Source organism: Capra hircus, chromosome 19 (assembly GCF_001704415.2).
Source record: "Capra hircus breed San Clemente chromosome 19, ASM170441v1, whole genome shotgun sequence".
Classification (NCBI taxonomy): domain Eukaryota; kingdom Metazoa; phylum Chordata; class Mammalia; order Artiodactyla; family Bovidae; genus Capra; species Capra hircus.
In genome coordinates this window covers 35,222,046-35,239,704 of record NC_030826.1, presented here as the reverse complement: position 1 = coordinate 35,239,704, position 17,659 = coordinate 35,222,046, and the positions used below count along the sequence as shown (strand labels likewise).

General features: G+C 41.6%; 2 protein-coding genes across 13 annotated transcripts in view; one reads left to right on the top strand and one right to left on the bottom strand.

Moving 5' to 3' along the window:
• Window positions 1,648–7,890, top strand: LOC102175795 (nucleoside diphosphate kinase B). Of its 2 annotated transcripts, none has more exons than XM_018064842.1 (5): window positions 1,648–1,878; window positions 2,278–2,407; window positions 3,297–3,398; window positions 6,738–6,850; window positions 7,633–7,890. In XM_018064842.1, the coding sequence occupies exons 2-5, from the start codon at window positions 2,282–2,284 to the stop codon at window positions 7,748–7,750; spliced, it is 459 nt and encodes a 152-aa protein (XP_017920331.1). In that variant the 5' UTR covers window positions 1,648–1,878; window positions 2,278–2,281; the 3' UTR covers window positions 7,751–7,890. The 2 variants fall into 2 exon arrangements, with proteins under 2 accessions (XP_017920331.1, XP_017920332.1); XM_018064843.1 differs by lacking the exon at window positions 1,648–1,878 and adding an exon at window positions 1,926–2,116.
• MBTD1 (mbt domain containing 1) overlaps window positions 11,238–17,659 on the bottom strand; it is a 70,170-nt gene continuing 63,748 nt past the window's right edge. For all 11 annotated transcript variants that reach the window (XM_018064839.1, XM_005693634.3, XM_018064838.1 and 8 more), the window contains one exon: window positions 11,238–14,448. In XM_018064839.1, the coding sequence (XP_017920328.1) occupies window positions 14,330–14,448 (119 nt within the window). In that variant the 3' untranslated portion in view covers window positions 11,238–14,329. The remainder of the gene's footprint in view (window positions 14,449–17,659) is intronic.

Here is a 17,659-nt window from a genome sequence, read left to right as displayed (position 1 = left end):
ACCACCCTGGGCAGAGAGTGTGTTTGCCCATCTCAGGCTGTAAGCACTGCAGGAGAGGTGGAGGGGGTGGGGAAGCTGGTCACCACCAAAGCTAGTGGTTTGCCAGACAGAGAGGAGATAGAGATTGTCTGCAAATGTACGACAGGCCTGATTTCTGTGAGAGAGTCTAGAATCTTATCAAGGGTGTGTCTCAGACTGAACTGTATAACCTGGCCACATAATAGTGCTGGGGCAGAAGAGACCATCATCTCAGGGTGGGAATGTTGTAGCTGTTGTAGCTGCTGCTACTGCTGCTAAGTCTCTTGTCTGACTCTTCACGACCCCATGGACTGTAGCCTACCAAGCTACTCCATCCATGGGATTTTCCAAGCAAGAGTACTGGAATGGGTTGCCATTTCCTTCTCCAAGGAATGCTGCAGGGAAGAAGCCAATTCTGACTCCGTGTTCAAAATTGTTTTTTGACTTGATTTTCATTGCTTTATTATTATAATCATACTTAATGGCCTCCCTGGAGGACCCTGCCCCTCTGCTTGACAGGAAAGTGCCTTTGTTCAGCTCTTGGCGAGACAGTTTGTCCCTGTCCACCTGTGAATAGAGATTAACACACCCCATCCAAAGGCTGACCATTCCCTTGGAGATGTTTTGCAAGACTGAAGACCCTTTCACTTTACTTCCTCACCGCCTCTCCCTCTCTAGTCTGTTTTTTTAATTTTAGTTCCTCATTGCTTCTTTCTCTCTGATCTGTAAAAGAACCTGGCATCCATAAGATGGTTATTTTGAAGCGCTAGCCTGCCATCGTCTCTGTCAGCTGCTTTCTGAATAAAGCTGTTTTTCCTGCCTCAACACCTCCTCTTGGCCTGTCGTGTGGCAAGCCAAGCGAGCTTGGATTCCATAACAGGATCAGGGCAGCTAAACTGGGCTGGGAAAGTTGGTGGAGAGACAGGCAGGAAGGAACAGGGCATAGGGCATTTTGTTAAATTAGCCTTGGATGCCATCCTCCAGCGGAGAAGGCAATGGCAACCCACTCCGGTACTCTTGCCTGGAAAATCCCATGGACAGAGGAGCCTGGTGGGCTGCAGTCCGTGAGGCTGTGAAGAGTCGGACACGACTGAGCGACTTCACTTTCACTTTTCACTTTCATGCACTGGAGAAGGAAATGGCAACCCACTCCAGTGTTCTTGCCTGGAGAATCCCAGGGTCGGAGGAGCCTGGTGGGCTGCCGTCTATGGGGTCGCACAGAGTCGGGCACGACTTAAGTGACTTAGCAGCAGCAGTAGCCATCCTCCAGGCAGAGGCAGTAATCAAAGCAGGGCGGAGGGTCAGATGGTGTTTGAAGAGGATGCTGACGGAGGCTCCTTGCCGGGAGAAGTGCGGTTGAGGCGCGTTGGGAGGCGGAGGGCTTGAAGCAGGACTCAACTTGCTTGAAGGGAGGGAAGGGGAACCGATTTCACACGTAGGACAAGGGCTTGTGCTAGACGGGGAGGAGAGAAAGCAGCTCTCGGTGACTCGCACAGAGTAGGACACGACTGAAGCGACGTAGCAGCAGCAAAACCTAGAGATATTTGAGTACTAGGAGATACTGAAGACAGGAGTTGGACTGGACGCGCGCAGTTCTACTAGTGGATCATCCAGGTAGCCAAAAAAAAAATCACTTCCTGCCCCTTCTGAAGCCCTAGCCAGCTTCTTCCTTAAGCTCGGGGCTGGTCAGAGCAGCCGCGAACGCGTCCGGCCTCGCGGGTTGGGCGGCGGGTCGTCCGGGGTGTGGCTACTGCCGGCCCCTCCTCCGCGGGCTCCCAGCCAAGTCAGTTGCTCAGCTCTCGGCTCCGGTCTGGGCTCTGGCCGTCATCGCTACCCGCACCCGCGCTCACCCCCTTACCGGTAAGGCTGCGGCTCCGCTCCCTTTCTCGCTCTGCGGCGCCTCCCCGCTCGCGCCGCGTCCAGCGGGTCCCGGGCCGCAGGCGTCCCCTGCGTCCCGCAAGCGTCCCCTGGGTCCCACAGGCGTCCGCTGGGTCCCACAGGCGTCCCCTGGGTCCCGCAGGCCTGGCTTTATCCCAAGATTCGGCCGCGTGTCCTCCGCGGCAGCTCTGGACGGCCGAGGGGCGGCGGCCGGGTGCGGGTAGGGCTTGGCTTCTAGAAGGTCACGTTGCGGCGGCGGGCTGCGGGCTGCGGGCTGGGGCGGGCAGGCGCGGGCGCCACGTGGCCTCCGGCCGGCGTCTGAGCCCCTCGAGGCCTGTGTGGGCGCGGACACCGGTTTCTGATTTCACCTGCCGCCCACAGGACCATGGCCCACGCGGAGCGCACCTTTATTGCTATCAAGCCCGACGGCGTGCAGCGCGGCCTGGTGGGCGAGGTCATCAAGCGCTTCGAGCAGAAGGGATTCCGCCTTGTGGCCATGAAGTTCCTTCAGGTGATGCGCCCCGCTCCCTTTCCCCCGGCTGCGGCATGGCCACCGGTGGTTTTCCTTCCCCGCAGCGCCGATCCGCGCGTCCTTTTCCGAGTCGGAAAATCTGGCTGATTTAGGGCCCGCGAGAACTTTTCCCCTCCCTCTCCAGGGCGCCTGGGGCCGCTGACCCTTCCCCAGGCCCCAGGGAAAGGGTGTGGGCGGGCACCCTTGGAAGGTTAAGCGGAGGTAAAGTGACTCTGGTTGCGATGGGGCTGTGGGCCGCAGGAGGGCAGCAGGGAGTTGAGAAGGCTTGTGTCCTGGGCCCACGCGGGTCCACCCAGGCACAGGATGGAGGCTGCAATCCCTTTGTGCTTCAGTTTTGTAACTCTGAGATGATTGAGGTTTTAGACGGGGCTTCCCTTCCTCTGCCCTTTCCCTGCAGGCTCCCTTTGGCATAGGACTTTATTTTCCACATTAAATTTGGGACACAAATCTGGACCTCAAGGGATAATGTCTAAGAACTGAATTTTAAACCAAGCTTCTCAGTGAAGAGATCTTTCAGTTAACATCAGAAATGTTTAAAAGGGCATTATGAAAGGGCCAGAGGATTTTGGAATAGTTTGGAATAGTTCCTTTGATTGCAGCCAACATTTAACTCCATAACCACCTTCTTTTAAGGATTATAACATCTGTATTACCAGGTCATTGACATGATAGTGTGTGTTCATGATCAGAAGAATCTTTCTGCTAATAAACTGTCAGTTTCATGGTTTAGATGGGATTTTTAAAAAAACACATCTTATGAACGTGAACTTAAATACATAACCAGACTTTTAGAGAACCTACCAAGTTACTGGGGTAGGGAGGACGTCTGAGTTTAATTCCTAATTGGTACCTTCTCTTCAATGCCAAGGCCTCTGAGGAACTCCTGCAGCAGCACTACATTGACCTGAAAGACCGCCCATTCTTTCCGGGCCTGGTGAAGTATATGAACTCAGGGCCAGTTGTGGCCATGGTAAGTTTCTCGTGGTGGAGGAGGTGGAACCAAGTAGAAGAATAAAGCTGATAGGTAACGGTTTGCTCAATGTCTTCATTCCCCTTTTCAGACATCATCTCCAGATACCCCAAATTCCTTGTTTTACAAATGCAGCCTGCTTGTGGTTAGTTTACAAAGCAACTGGGAGCTTGAGAGGAAAAAGGAAGGCAGAATCAGACATAAAAAAAGTTCTCTTAATCCTATGCTAGAAATGAAGTGGTCTATTTCTTAATGGGGCATTAACATCCAATTGGAAATGAAGTGAATAGAAGCAGGGGGTATAATACAGAGTCAATAAAATTGTGGAGAAAGACCTGCTTCCTGTTCCCTGACGGTGACCTTCCTTCTGCTTTTCCCTGGAACACACTTGCCCCTTTCATGTCCGTTTTTGCCATGTCTTGCTCTGCCAGTCTTCTGTGGTGCCCTCCCCACTGATCCAGTTCTGGTCTCATCACTTCTCTTTACCCTTTCATCATTACTTTTTTAGAGTTTGTGACTGCACAAGAATTCTTCAGTCTTGTTAATCTTTTTCAGTCAAACTAGGAAGTCAAGTTGGGCAGACCTTTTCTCTGTATCCACTTGGGATGGAGTATGGAGTATTTTATATCAGCCCCTATTACTTCTGGGGTTGGTTGATAATCAGGTCACTGATCGGTCTGATTGATGTGTCCTACTGTTGTTCAGTTGAAGTTGCATTCAACTCTGCAACCCCATGGAACGTAGCACACCAGGCTTCCCTGTCCTTCACTATCTCACGGAGTTTGTGCAAAATGTCCACTGAGTCAGGGATGCCATCCAACCATCTCATTCTCTGTCACCCCCTTCTCCTGCCCTCAGTCTTTCCCAGAATCAGGGTCTTTTTCAATGAACTGGCTCTTCGCATCAGGTAGCAGAAGTATTGGAGCTTCAGCATGCCCTTCCAATGAATATTCAGGGTTGATTTCCTTTAGGATTCACTGGTTTGATTTCCTTGCTGTCCAACGGACTCTCAAGAACCTTCTCTAGCATCGCGTTTCGAAAGCATCGATTCTTCGGCACTCATGTCTTCATGGTCCAACACTGACATCTGTACATGACTACTGTAAAAACCATAGCTTTGACTAGATGGACCTTTGTTGCCAAAGTGATGTCTCTGCTTTTTAATAGGCTGTCTAAAGGGTCACACACGACTGAACTGAACTAGGTTTGTTATAGCTTTCCTTCCAAGGAGTAAGTGTCTTTTAATTTCATAGCTGCAGTCACTATCCGCAGTGATTTTGGAGCTCAAGAAAATAAAATCTGTCACTGCTTCCACTTTTTCCCCTTCTTTTTGCCATGAAGTGATGAGACTGGATGCCATGAAGTTAAGTTTTTTTAATGTTGTTTCAATCTAGCCTTTTCACTGTCTTTCACCCTCATCAAGAGACTCTGTTTCCTCTTCACTTTCTGCCATTAGAGTGGTATCATCTGCATATCTGAGGTTGATTGATCTCTGTCAATCTTTTTTTCCCCCTTCTGGCAATCTTGATTACAGCTTCTGATTCATCCAGCCTGGCATTTCACATGATAAGTTAAACAAGCAGGGTGACAATATACGGCCTCCTTGTGGTGTGCCTTTCCCAATTTGGAACCAGTCAGTTGTTCCGTGTCTGGTTGTAACTATTGCTTCTTGACTCACATACAGGTTTCTCAGGAGGCAGGTAAAGTGGTCTGGTATTCCCACCTCTTTAAGAATTTTCCACACTTTGTTGTGATCCACACAGTCAAAGGCTTTAGTGTAGTCAATGAAGCAGATGTTTTATGGAATTCCCTTGCTTTCTCTATGATCCAGCAAATGTTGGCAATTTGATCTCTGGTTCCTCTGCCTTTTCTAAATCCAGCTTGTACAATAGAAAGTTCTCAGTTCATGTACTGTTGAAGCATAACTTGAAGGATTTTGAGCATTACCTTGCTAGCATGTGAAGTGAGCTTGACTGTATAGTAGGTGTGAATGTTCTTTGGCATTGCCCTTCTTTGGGATAGGAATGAAAACTGACCTTTTCCAGTTCTGTGGCCATTGCTGAGTTTTCCAAATTTGCTGGCATATAGAGTGCAGCACTTTTAACAGCGTCATCTTTTAGGACTTTTTAAAAATAATAGTTTATTTTTGGCTGTGCTAGGTCTCTTTTGCTGCGAGGGCTTTTCTATAGCGCAGCAAGCAGGGGCTACTCTAGTTGTGGTGCTCAGGCTTCTCACTGCAGTGGTGTCTCTTGTTGCAGAGCGTGGGTCTAGAGCGCTTGGGCTTCAGCACGTGAGCTCAGTGGTTGCTGCTCCTACGCTCCAGAGCACAGGCTCAGTGGTTTTGGCATACAGGCTTAGCTGCCTATGGCATGTGGAATCTTTCCAGATCAGGGACTGAACCTGTGTCTTCTGCGTTGGCACATGGATTCTTTACCACTAGCCACCATGGAAGCCCCATCTTTTAGGATTTTAAATAGCTCAGCTGGAATTCCATCACCTCCACTAGCTTTGCTCATAATAATGCTTCCTAAGGCCCACTAAGACTTCACACTTCAGGATGTCTGGCTCTAGGTGAGTGACCACACCATGGTGGATATCTGGGTCAAGACCTTTTTTGTGTAGTTCTGCTGTGTATTCTTGCCACTTTATAATTTCTTCTTCCATTAGGTCCTTACCATTTCTGTCCTTTATCATGCTCTTCCTTGCATGAAAAATGGGTATCTCCAATTTTCTTGAAGAAATCTCTAGTCTTTCCCATTCTATTTTTTCCTCTGTTCATTTAAGAAGGCCACCTTCTCTCTCCTTGCTAGTCTCTAGAACTCTGCATGCAGTTGGGTATATCTTTCACTTCTCTTTTCTCAGCTATTTGTAAGGCTTCCTCAGACTGGTTGTTTGCCTTCATGCATTTCTTTTTCATTGGGATGGTTTTGGTCACTGCCTCCTGTACAGTGTTACAAACCTCTGATCATAGATCTTCAGGAACTCGCCCTACCAGATCTAACCCCTTGATTGTATTTGTCATCTCCACTATATAATAGTAAGGGTTTTGATTTAGGTAGTATCTGAATGGCCTAGTGGTTTTCCCTACTTTCTTCAATTTAAGCTTGAATTTTGCAATAAGGAGCTCATGGTCTGAACCACAGTCAGTTCCAGGTCTTGTTTTTTGCTGACTGTATAGAGCTGCTCCATTCTTTGGCTGCAAAGAATCTGATTGGAATTGTAGCTTGCGTTGTTGGAAAACGGTGTTTGCGATGATCAGTGTATGCTATTAGGTAGAGATCAATGTTTTCAGTGGTCCTGATGGCAGAACTGATGTACTTCTTCTTTCTTACTGTCAAGGTCTGGGAGGGCCTGAATGTGGTGAAGACAGGACGAGTGATGCTTGGGGAGACCAACCCAGCAGATTCTAAGCCAGGCACCATTCGTGGCGACTTCTGCATTCAAGTTGGCAGGTAAGTTCTAAGGGGCGTTAATCACTTTTCCTCAAAGCCACTTACTTTGGGTTTAAAACATATATTTTCAGTATATTACAATTTTAGAAAAACTTGAATATTTAAATTAGGTGGTAATTATCATTGGATGAATGCCTTCTTAAATAGTTACTTCTCTAGGCTACTTAAGATTTAACCCAAGACAGTGACAAGGGAGTTGCCATTAGGTCCTTTGTGACAACAGAAAGTGCAAAGAGTGGGGCAAGGAATGTTTTTGGTGTTGGCTCTGCCCTGTGGTACTGTGTCCAAGGGTGTGTCACTTTTAGCCTTTTTGCTTCTCTCACTTACATAAAATGTTACAAACATTTTACAGAGTTATGAGATTCAAATGAAATAAAGGGAGTTTCAGTAAGTGTGAATGGTTTGGTTGGGCTTTGCAAACTAATGTTGTAACAAAATACAGCAGAAATGGCTGTTAATAATATTTTACATCTAGTTTGGGATTTGGTCTAGATATTCCTATATTTTTCAAAATATGAGACGGAATGTTTTGAGGCATGGCAATCTTGGGTACAAGCACTGTTTTGAAAACTTAGAAACATAATACAGTTGAAACAAGGGATGCTTTTGAGTTAAGTACCTTTATAGTTTTACAGTTGCTTTTAGGAGGAAATAATTTGGGGTCATCAGCTGCTTCAAGGGGCAACGGGCTGAAAAAGTCTTTAGTGGCTCTCCTTTGTTTCATCCATTAAACAGAATTTCTTGCACTTTAACATGTGGTAACTAGTAATTATTCTCCTTAGGAACATCATTCATGGCAGTGATTCAGTAAAAAGTGCTGAGAAAGAAATCAGCTTGTGGTTTAAGCCCGAAGAATTGATTGAATACAAGTCTTGTGCTTTTGACTGGATATATGAATAAGAGGTGGTCAGAGCATCAGTCCCCTCAGGCACCACCTTCTGTGTTCCTGGGCACAGCTCTTCATTCCACTGATATGGAAGCAGTAGGATGGATGTTTATTTCCTAAAGCGTATTTACCAATAAAGCCTTTAAAAACTGCATACAGCCTCCCGTGATTACTCGTTATTAAGCTGGAAGAAGTGACTTGGTCCCCTGGCTATTGTAGTGTTATCCAGAACGAATTAATTCTGCTTGTTATGGAAAACTCATCTGATCCTTCTCAGCACCTAGTATACTTCCAGACTAGAAGGAAAGCAGTGAGGCTGAAGAGGACAAGTGCGGCACTGGCTGTGTATCTGAAGAAACTAATGAGGAAATAATGAACACCGTAAAATCTCAACCATTTAGCAGATGCAGAAATGCACATTTCTGTACAAAAATGGTTGCAACTTCGTAGGATGAAACAGACTAGGCAAGCTGTCCAGATTTACACTCTTGTTGACTGCAAACTGGGCAAGTTGAAGAAGTGGAAAATGGAAACCTAAGGATATCTGTAAGATGAGGATGATAACCATGGCAATGCAAGGTTAAATGAAATAATGCATGTAAAGCTATTTAACCTAGTGCCTGGCCCACGGCTGGTGCACAAATATTCCCTGCAGTCCTACCTCCCTTCTTACTCTCTAACCTAGGGTGGGATATTTACTACGATTATTCCCTGGGCTAAAGTAGTTAAGTGGTTATAAAATCTATATTGTCTGTTTTTAAAGTTAATTTTACTGGATTGGCACAGTTGCAAAATGATACCAAACAGTACCTATTATCATCATTTGGATTTTGCCTTAAAAATGAGACTGTAGAAATGTGTGGGTTTACAAATAGCTGTTTTTGGAAACTGGTAACAGCTTTTTATGTCACTTCCATATAAAAGAGTTAACACTGTGTGGTTTCTTTTGCTGCGGGATTCTCGGTTCCCCAATCAAGTACTGAACCCAGGCCACTGCAGTGAAAGCCCAGAATGCTAACCACTATGCCACCAGGGAATTCTCTTAACATTGTTTTTTGTGCATACTGCTATACTATAAGACAATGAGAAATACATCAATCAGTTAAGTTCAGTTGCTCAGTTGTGTCTGACTCTTTGCGACCCTATGGACTGCAGCATGCCAGGCCTCCCTGACCTTCACCAACTTCTGGAGTTTACTTAAACTCAGGTCCGTTGAGTCAGTGATGCCATCCAACCATTTAAAAATCCTGTCGTCCCATTCTGTCTTCAATCTTTCCCAACATCAGGGTCTTTTCAAATGAGTCAGTTCTTTGCATCAGGTGGCCAAAGTATTGGAGTTTCAGCTTCAACATCAGTCCTTCCAATGAATATTCAGGACTGATTTCCTTTAGAATGGATTGGTTGGATCTCCTTAACAGTCCAAGGGACTCTCAAGAGCCTTCTCCAACACCACTGTTCAAAAGCATCAATTCTTCAGCACTCAGTCCAACTCTCACATCCATACATGACTACTGGAAAAACCACAGCCTTGACTAGACAGACCTTTGTTGGCAAAGTAATGTCTGCTTTTTAATATGCTGTCTAGGTTGGTCCTAACTTTTCTTCCAAGGAGTAAGCGTCTTTTAATTTCAGGCTGCAGTCACCATCTGCAGTGATTTTGGAGCTAAAAAAAGTCTGTCACTGTTTCCCCATCTATTTCCCATGAAGTGATGGGACCAGATACCGTGATCTTAGTTTTTTTAATGTTTAGCTTTAAAGCCAACTTTTTCACTCTCCTCTTTCACTTTCATCAAGAGGCTCTTCAGTTCTTCGCTTTCTGCTTTAAGGGGGGTGTCCTCTGCATATCTGAGGTTATTGATATTTCTACCGGCAATCTTGATTCCAGCTTGTGCTTCATCCAGCCCAGCATTTCTCATGATGTACTCTGCATATACGTTAAATAAGCAGGGTGACAATATACGGCCTTGACATACTCCTTTCCCTATTTGAAACCAGTCTGTTGTTCCATGTCCAGTTCTAACTGTTGCTTCCTGATCTGCATACAGATCTCTCAAGAGGAAGGTCAGGTGGTCTGGTATTCCCATCTCTTCAAGAATCTTCCAGTTTGTGGTGATCCACACAGTCAAAGGCTTTGGCATAGTCAGTAAAACAGAAATAGATGTTTTTTGGAACTCTGGCTTTTTTGATAATCCAGTGGATGTTGGCAATTTGATCTCTGGTTCCTCTGCCTTTTCTAAAACCAGCTTAAATATCTGGAAGTTCACGGTTCACGTACTGTTAAAAGCCTGGCTTGGAGAATTTTGAGCATTAATTACTAGTATGTGAGATGAGTACAATTGTGTGGTAGTTTGAGCATTCTTTGGCATTGCCTTTCTTTGGAATTGGAATGAAAACTGACCTTTTCCAGTCCTGTGGCAACTGCTGAGTTTTCCAAATTGGCTGGCATATAGAGTGCAGCACTTTCACAGCATCATCTTCCAGGATTTGAAATAGCTCAACTGGAATTCCATCATCTCCACTAGCTTTGTAGTGATGCTTCCTAAGGGCCATTTGACTTTTCATTCTAGAATGTCTGGCTCTAGGTGAGTGATCATACCATCGTGATTACCTGGGTCATGAAGATCTTTTGTGTATAGTTCTCCTGTGTATTCTTGCCCCCTCTTCTTAGTATCTTCTGCTTTTGTTAGGTCCATACCATTTCTGTCCTTTATTGTGCCCATCTTTGTATGAAATGTTCCCTTGGCATCTCTAATTTTCTTGAAGAAATCTCTAGTCTTTCCCATTCTATTGTTTTCCCCTATTTCTTTGTACTGATCACTGAGGAAGGCTTTTTTTATCTCTCCTTGCTATTCTTTGTATTCTTTAAATACATCAATACCTCGGTATAAAAAAGTCAGGATTCTAATTTCAAGTTAAGAACTGACAAGAAATTTAAGATTTTCTAAGTCATGTTTTAGTTTCAAATGAATCTCATGTTTATATATGCTCCAAGCTTTCACATTTGGTAGCAATTTCACTACAATTAGATCCTGAGGCAGACCTGGGATCTGCATTTTAATGTGGGGGTACCCATCCCTGATCCCCATGCACCCTGGCTAAGGTATTTGTAATCAGCAGCAGGAGTTACATACAGGCTTATTCTGTGTCAGGGTTGTTCTCGGAATTTTTTTGTTACATGTTCAGAGCTCTCTGTCACTCCTGCTGGCTTACTTTATGAGAGTACAGGTTCTGTGAGGGAGGAACTGATCCAACCTTCCCTGGGGCCTTTGACTGCTTACAGAAGGCACTCAAGGGACTTCCCTAGCTGTCCAGTGGTTAAGACTGCAGTTCCGCTGCAGGGAACACAGGTTCAATCCCGGTCCAGAAACTAGGATCCCTCCTGCCGCCAGGTGCGGCCAAAAAAACAATTACAAAGAAAAAATAATGAAGGCACTCAATGTTTTGAATGGAAAAGGAAATTCCTCAAATACCAAGCATATTAAATAACTGCTCATGTGCAACTTAATTTTAATGTTTTATTTTGTGTAAAAAAGGGCAAATTTAGTGAATTATTTTCATCTTGTACACAAAGTTATAATTTTAATGCTTTAACACATCCATGCTGAAAATTTTCAATTTTGTAAAAATGAAAGGAACATAAATTTCTCCAAAGGAATTTTTCACGCCATTATATACACTTCATGAGAAAGTTTCAAATACTTTCTCAATGATCACAAGTTACCAAGAAAATAAAAGATTAAATTTGTACAGATATTGATCTATATATCAAATACATACAGAAATGATGTAAAAACCTTATGCAGTTTACTTTGACCTCTGTCCTCAAAAGATTTGCCCAGGGACAGATGCTTTTCTTTTGTATAAATGACTGTGGCTTTATTTAAAATATGAAAATCAAAGGAAGAAACCCAGTTTAATCACAGTATTTTTAAAATCCCTTCCCAATAGTAAAGGATCATTACCAAATATATAGCACCATAATACAAATATTGATGGGAGAGGGTATTCACATCACACAAAATGAATAATAATAAAAACAAACAAACACTGAAAACCCGTGTTAGTATCCATAGAATAAGAAGTTGATAACAGCTTTAGCTTTCTTCATACACAGCAAGGAAAAAGTTAAAGAGTTTAAACTACCAAAAACCCCCAAATAATCCTAACAGGAAAAAAAAAAACAAGAACAAACCCAAGGTCAGCAGTATATTTGAACCGTAAGAGAACGGGGCTACTGAGTTGTACACTTGGAGTTGTGGCTAAGACATAAATCTCCTCTGCCACCAACTCATTTTCTGTTCTTTCGGCAGTAGGAGTTAAGAGCCTGAACAGTGAAGAGGGCTTCAGATCGAGTTTATCTGGTACAAAGTCCTTACCATCACCATGCTGGTCATGGGATTAAGACAAGAAACACTTCATAAATATTAATATGTGGCAAATTTGAAAACAGCCTGGCTTTGCTGTAAAATTAGAAGCTTATATAAAATCTGGCTACAAATGAGCATTTCACAGAACTAATTACCAGGCTCCAAATCAAATCCCTTCTGGTTTATTCAGTTTCCCATAGAGATCTTAAGCTCAGGGTCCTGTTAAAGCACACGCTACAACTGGCTTCTTGTGCCCATAACATGGAATCGGAGTCCTGGGTCTAAATTCACTGAGCCTGAGGATAAAGACTGTTGTCACCTTTGCTTTAGAAGTCTTCCAGGCTTTAAGTTCATGGGAAGATTCTTAAAAGTTGAAGATTTGGGAAGTTTATGTCACATTTACAGTAGGTCCCTCTCAGTAATGTTTAAGATAAATATCCAGTAATTTAACAGCTGAATTCACATATATTTGACACATAAGAATCAACCTGGCATTGATATGACTTGCATTTATGCCCCTAAAGAGACAGTATTAAGAAATGTTGACATGCAATTCCATACATTCTTACACTATAAAGTAACAAATTTTACTTCCAGTAGCAACTACAAAACCTTATGATATTAACCCCTCTTGCATAGAATGAGGTAAACCTGTGCATATTACCAATGCTATTATTCCCAAAAGTAGAGCAATATTTTAGAAAATAAATTGCTGGTTTTTAATGTTCTATGCATTTTAAAATTCAAACAAAAAAAAAAATCTTACCTAATATGGTCTCCTGGGGCTTTCCATTAACATTTTTTAAAGCATTCCATAGGCTGAAGGACTGTAGAGGTTAATCATTTTGATTAATTTCTAATTAGCCCTACCTATATTCCAGAGGAGATGGTTACTATTACCACTCTGAAGAGGCCAGGCTAATACCCAGAAGCACTTCTACAACAGATGCAATTAATTCCTGAGAGTTGAGTTTATGAACCTCACTGGTAAATGCTAAAGCCCTCTCATTCAGTCACAACTCAGCCAGAAAAGTGCAGAGAGCAAACCTTTCACCAATTTACCCTTACATCCTTTCTTAAACGAAGCCATGTGAATTTAAAAATAGGGAATGTCTGAAATGGTCCAAATCAGTTATTACTGTTAAAATTAAATCTGAAACAGTTAAAGACAATTCTTACATATATATATGGAATTTTAAGAAAATTAAATTCTCTTTCAAATTAGTTTTCTAACAAATCCAGGATAGTCAAAAGCAGAGCAGGAATGATTTTGAAATCTAGACTTATCTTGGCTTTAAACAACTGTTAAAATAATTTTGATTCTCCTGGTAATACAGAACACATAAGTTTTGGGGTGTAGTTATACAAGTATTATCTCACAGATGGAGAGAAATGGCAGAGAACTAATAAGAATTCCTTTTGTGGGATATGTTTTAGTAAGGAAAATAAAATAAACTTAGGACAATATTGCATTTTCCCCAATCCCTCAACATGTAGACCGAGATCTTGTATATCTTGTCAACCATTCCAGTTTAACACTTTAGTGTTAGGATAATTTTACTCATTTTTAATTAAAAGAGAACATATAAAGTATCCAGAGTTCTTCCAGTTTCATATAGAACTCCAAATGAATTTTCACAGAATGAAACACTTCTGTACAAATATTTAAAATGGGCTGCAATAAAATGCCAACAAGCAGAATTAATTACCCTTCCATGATTTATGTGGTGATGAGCTCTCCACAGCGGGGATTCAGTTGCATATTCTGCAGCAGAGGAAGCTGGAGATGTGACTGGCCTAACTTCTAAAATCCCAAAATCTCCCAACAGGTACCAAAAAGGTTCATTAGTAATGACAGTTCGTTTGCATTTACAACAGTATCTTTCTTAAGTCATTTCCTTCAATCCTGCTACCTAAACTTTAATCTTACCAAAAAAGTTAGAATTTCAATTCTTGTTAACAATGCACATAAATCCAAACTTGGAAAATATTACAAAATTCTTTCAAAAGCTTCAAATACAACACAAAAATTGTCCATCTTTATAAATTGAAAAATTTCCCCCCAAGGCTAAAATAGTTTCCCTACCCACTTGAAAAATCTGGAACTGAAATTTTCTATGTTTAGCAAAATGTCCCAGTAGAATAGCCCCGCTGTACAGCTGGATTGATTATAAAATCAGTCCTGTGTAAAATTCTTTCCCTCCCACCCTCAGTTTCTGAGCAACCTCAAGGCTCCTGTTTGATGTAAAAGTTGGCAGAGCCATTGCTTTCCTGATCAGATGCTCCTTGGAGGAAACTATAATCCTCTCCATCTATCAACTCCTCTTTCAGCTGCAATGTAGTCACTGCAAGAAAGAGATAAATATACAAGATGTTATTAAGTCTTTCTGGAATATTCAGATTACTTTTAATTTTCATGTTCCACCAGCTTTATAGTTAATAAAAGACTTCTTCATGTCTTCAATAATTTTAAAACTAACTACCCCGAAGGAGGAGCATTTAATTACTTTTAATTTTCAAAGTGTATTTGTAGTTGAGAGAAGTTTCAAAAAAGAACAACACTACAAATTGGACACTGCACAAATGAACACTGTCAATGAAATGTTGAAGGTGATACTGATCACTCATTTGACTGGAATTTTTCTCATGATTAAGTATTCACTTTTATGTCAATGCCTATATAAATGATGTATTTTTTGGATAGTTCTGAACTATAGTAAGTAACACAATAAATATGACTTTAATATGTTATCTCCAAGGAGTACCTTTGTTAAAGACTCTCCATAAAAAAAAAAAAAAATCTAATTTTAAAATAGTATTAAAAATATCATAAAATATATGATCTACATACAATTTGTATATTTATAAAAATAAATAATAAACCCAATAGTAAAAACATCTGTATTAAAACTAAAATCAAGAAAAACTTAAGTAATTATTTCGGGTAAAATAGAAATTGACTGACATCAGCAGTGTGAAAGTCACTGGTATAGAACAGCTAACACTTGGAATTCCCTAGCGTCCAGGGGTTAGGACTCTCTGCTTTCACTGCTGAGGGCATGGGTTCAATCCCTGGTTGGGTAGCTAAGATCCTGCAAGCCTTGCAGTGTGCAGCTAAAAGAGAATGGGATCACTTAATAGTAGTACTTACTGCCTGTCCACATTTTTATCTGAAGACCTTTTTTTTTTTAATGAAAAAAAAACAACAGTATAGGCAGTCCTTAATTTATGAACAGGTCATGTTCCAATAGGTCTTTACTTTTATAGACAAATGTTTTCCAGTTTCCAGTATTTTCAGTGGGGTTTAGGTTTCTTGGTAGCCACTGAAGTCATGCTAGTCAGCATTTTTAGTGACAGGAGGGCTCTTTCTAATGCATGGACAAGCAAGAAGAGAAAGGAAAATTTTTTTCTTGCTGGTCCCAGCACTAGTCTTAGGCAAAAGTTTAGGCAGTTTAATTCTCCGATTTTCCTATCTTCTTTTATAAACATCTCTTAAGTTACCTCAACACAATTCGACAGTAACTTCAGATTGCCCTGAACACTTGCCCTGAAGCCCACCCTCTACTTTCTATTAGAACTCTGTGAAGAAAAAATTACTTTCTTACTTAAAAAAAAAAAAAATTATTTTGGATTGCACTGGGTCTTCCTTGCTGCACACAGGCTTCCTCTGGTCTTGGCTTGTGGGGGGCTTGCGGGGGCTAGTCTTCGTTGCGGTGCATGGGCTTCTCATCGTGGTGGGTTCTGTTGCAGAGCACGGGCTCTACGAGTGCAGGCTTCAGTAGCTGTGGTACATGGGCTTAGCTGCTCTGGGGCATGTGGAATCTTCCGGGATCAGGGATCAAACCCACATTCCCTACTTTGGCAGGGGGTTCTTATCCACTGTACACCAGGGAATTCCCTAAAAGGGCTACTTTTAAAGTCAAAATAATGATAGAAAACCACTTTGTTTCTTGATTTCAGTTATAAAATATTAGTTTCAAAAACAAGGGTCTTTGACATCTTATTTGGTAATTTAAAGAATAATCTGCATTTCTCACAGTGGTAAAAATCCACCCGTCAATGCAGAAGACACAGGTTCGATCTCTGGTCTGGGAAGATTCCATATGCTGTGGACAACTAAGCCCGTGTGTCATTAACTACTGAGCATGTGCTCTAGAGCCCAGGAGACATAGCTACTGAGCCCATGTGCTGCAATTACTGAAGCCAGTGCTCCCTAGAGCTTGTGCTCCACAATAAGAGAAGCCACCTCAATAAGTCTGTGCACTGCAAGAGAGTAGCCACTGTTCGCCACAACTAGAGAAAAGCCTGTACAGCAATGAAGACACCACACAACCCAGAATAAATAAATAATCTTTAAAAAATAAGAAGAAAGTAAAAACAAGCATAATCTGAGATATGCTAATTCATTTTATTTTGCTTTGGTAATGGTGTTAAAAAAATCTAAGTCCAAAGACAGAAAAGTGAATACACTATTTGTATAATAATAGCGAAACACATACCAATCAGACTGTTAAAAGGTAAAGCAAACACGACCGACTGCTTTTTTTAAAAAATCCTTTAAAAATTACTTAATATGAAAAAAATGCTTTTATGGAGGATATCAAACACATAACAGTATCCTTCAAATCAAACCAACATGGATTAATTGTTAAAGACATTTGGATATGAAAATAAACACATGGAAAAGGAAAAAAAAACAAATTTCATTAAAGGTGCAGTACCCACAATAAAAGCTTGATTAAAACAATATCTTGTTATATGATGATCAGATGGCTAAATGAATGAGAAATTACTGTGCTTCAAGACTAAATATGTTCCATTCAAATGGATGTTTTTGCTTTTTTTTTTAAGTGTAAGAAAATTGAGATTCTAAAGCACATCCTGAAACTATTTGCATTTATTATTAACGACAAAGTTCTGGATTATGCTTCTACTCATGTTAATATATGGAAACAATGTTCTAAAAAATGTAGAGAAACATGAAACATTCACTGAGATGTGGGATGTTTTATCTAAAGTTTCAGAGTTTTCATGGAACCTAAAATAAAGCCTGTCTGGTATCTTCACACTCATTATTTCTTCTTTACAGGCTTTATTGTCAATGAATGATGGATGAAATAAAATAGACCCTGTGGCTAATGTCACTTTCTACACAAATGCATTTTCTTGGCTCTGTTTTTAAAAGGAAGTTACTTTGCTGATTCTAATCACTAACATTTCAGGAGGTAAACAGAAATCACACTTTTCTAGTTAGAAGTCCATAAGTAGTAAACTCTTGCAAAAGCTAAACGAACTATAGTTAGGCCAGCAACACAGTCCCTGCACAGTTTCACCAGAGTAAAACCACACAAAAGTCCCACAAATGTGCCCCCAGCTCAGAAGACACACATGATAAAGTCTAGAGGAAAGGGAAGTCATTAGGAGGCCTTGTGGGCTCTACCCTGTATGTCTACTCCAAGTTCCTCGGTTTTACCAATCCTAAAAGTCAAGTTCTCTCACAAAATGTGACATACACCTTCAAAATCAGTCTAATGCATAAAACAAAACAAAACATAT